We start from the raw sequence: 2,471 nt of genomic DNA on the forward strand, positions 1-2,471 counted from the left end.
GTGTGTGTGTGTGTGTGTGTGTGTGTGTGTGTGTGTGTGTGTGTGTGTGTGTGTGTGTGGTAAAAGGTCAATGTAGAGAAACTTCAGTAATGCAACAAACTGTATTGTGAACTTTACTTGATAAAGATATTCAGATATTATGTAGTACTATTATAATAAAAGTAGCCTAATGCACAATAATACTACTACACAGAAACACGAGGGAGATTGTGAATGGGGATTTCCTTTTTTATTATAAAACAACAATTGCCCAGTACTTTAAAGAGGGCTAGGACAAAATACAGATACACACTCAGCCATGCAGTAAAATACAACAGCATTCAAACGCAAATAAGCTCCTTTGATCATCGTATGAGTGAACATTTGTCTGAGTAGCATTCACTGTGTTACAAAGAAGGAGTCCAGTGTGGGAACCAAAACATGTTAACTATTTACCAGTCTCTGCAAACGTGCATTATGTGGTCATTTAAAACTTCCAAGCAGACACAGTAAAGCCAGTGGAGAACAATGGGCTATATTCACAGAGCGCACAGACCGTGACAGCCGACTCTAACAACATGAACATGACATTTTTTACAGAAAGCCTATATAATACCTGATGTAAAATAATCATATACAAATACAAGACTTAAGTCTTAAAAATGGTACGCAATAGATAGACTACACAACAAGTGTTTCAATTTCTTGGTCAGTCTTGAGCTACGATCTCGGCGAGTATAGGGTTCCATTCCCTTGGCAAAAAAAATATTTTTTTCCTTTTCTGGTCATCAGACCCATAAGCCCATGGCCAGACCCCTAAACAAAGTTGTAGCCTACAACAAAGTAAAAAAGTTGGCATTTTGGTGAAGTCGCCATGCCAATCAAAGCAAAGGAAAAAAGGATCCTGATATCATCTTGCCTACGCATAATGTCCCTTATCGAAGCCTTCGTTCTAGGGAAACACAATAAAGATAACACACGCAATGGGCATCAAACAGTAGACAACTTGTCCGTCCAGCTCCTGTACCACGTTTTGATGTGCGTAAAACTCTCCTCTCCTCGCCTACACATAATGTTTCTTGTCGAAGTCTCCATTGGCCGAGATGGTCTTGGTGGGGGCATATTTGTTGGGGTAGGCGCTCTTGGCCCCCTGGGGACAGGAGCAGCACAGCAGGGTTCCCCCCAGAAGGAGCAGGGCTGTGGCCGCCCAGCCAATGTAGATGGCCGCTCCTATCTCCCTCTTCTTGGACGAGGACACATCTGGGTTGTAGAAGTCTACTATGATGTTATTGGCCATCCAACAGAGGGGAACCAGCACCAATAGACCGCTGATGATGTAGACCACCCCACCTGCGTTCACCACTTTGGCTTTCACCGATTCGGTCTTGATGCAGTTGGTGCACTGTGCTCCAGCGATGGTCAACACCAGCCCCGCCACCCCCAGCACCGCCGATATCACCGTGAGGGCGCGCGCCGTCTGCAGGTCCTGGCTGAGCGCAAGCATGGAGTCGTGCATTTTGCACTGCATCTGACCCGTGCTCTGCACCACGCACGACATCCAGAGCCCGTCCCAGATAGTCTGCGCAATCACGATATTCATATCGATGAACGCCGTCACCTTCCACATGGGCAGCCCGCACGCGACCATGACCAGGAACGAGCCCAGTAGGCACAACCCCATCCCAAGGAACTCCAGACACGCAGAGAGCATGGTGAGCCTTTTTCTTCTTTAAAACAGAGAGAGGAGAGTGAATACAAATGTCATTTAATATCCACTCGAGTATCAGAAGAATCTCTTTCTCCTATTCGCTCTAGAAATGTTAGGCTTGTAATAGATGATCAAAGAGAGGCTAGGAGAAGAACCTAAGGTATATAGTCTCTCTGGCAGGTCTGAATCCACTCTGTGCCAGAAGGGGGTGCAGGGTTTGTCATTTATGGGACCGTTATTCGCACGCTAATGTCCAGAGCGACAGTTACACACATATGTCAAAACAAAGCGGATAAACTTTGAGCCAACCAGCGACAAGCGCATCTCCGCATCAGCCAATGAGCAGGCAGAATTCGGATGCGGAGAGACAAAAGAGTTTAATGAGGAGAGAGAGAGAGAGAGAGAGAGAGAGAGAGAGAGAGAGAGAGAGAGAGAGAGAGAGAGAGAGAGAGAGAGAGAGAGAGAGAGAGAGAGAGAGAGAGAGAGAGAGAGAGAGAGAGAGAGAGAGAGAGAGAGAGAGAGAGAGAGAGAGAGAAACAGAACAAGGACCACAACAGGTTAACTGTCTTCCTGGAATTGATTCTGAGGAAGAAAGAAAAAATAACAATGATGTGAGGTCAGAAGACCAGAAACAGACATGATCAACTATTTATGATAATAGACATTATTTTGATTAGGAGAAAACAGATTTCATTTGTTGTTATACAGTATATGCAAACTATAGTGTGTGTGTATTTATACAACGGGTGGGTCTAATCCTGGATGTGGATAGGTTTAAACCGCG

At 45.2% G+C, this 2,471-nt stretch overlaps 1 protein-coding gene across 1 annotated transcript; it reads right to left on the reverse strand.

Annotated features, from left to right (window-relative positions):
- Positions 1 to 221: 221 nt before the first annotated feature.
- LOC120021502 (claudin-4-like) lies at positions 222 to 1,868 on the reverse strand. The gene has a single exon (XM_038965287.1). The coding sequence runs from the start codon at positions 1,688 to 1,690 to the stop codon at positions 1,043 to 1,045; it is 648 nt and encodes a 215-aa protein (XP_038821215.1). The 5' UTR covers positions 1,691 to 1,868; the 3' UTR covers positions 222 to 1,042.
- Positions 1,869 to 2,471: the final 603 nt, after the last annotated feature.

This window comes from Salvelinus namaycush, chromosome 26 (assembly GCF_016432855.1).
Source record: "Salvelinus namaycush isolate Seneca chromosome 26, SaNama_1.0, whole genome shotgun sequence".
In the NCBI taxonomy this organism is placed as follows: Eukaryota; Metazoa; Chordata; class Actinopteri; order Salmoniformes; family Salmonidae; genus Salvelinus; species Salvelinus namaycush.

Excerpts from the sequence above, each read along its gene's own strand:
- LOC120021502 (XM_038965287.1), bottom strand. The coding sequence starts at position 1,690 with ATGCTCTCTGCGTGTCTGGAGTTCCTTGGGATGGGGTTGTGCCTACTG.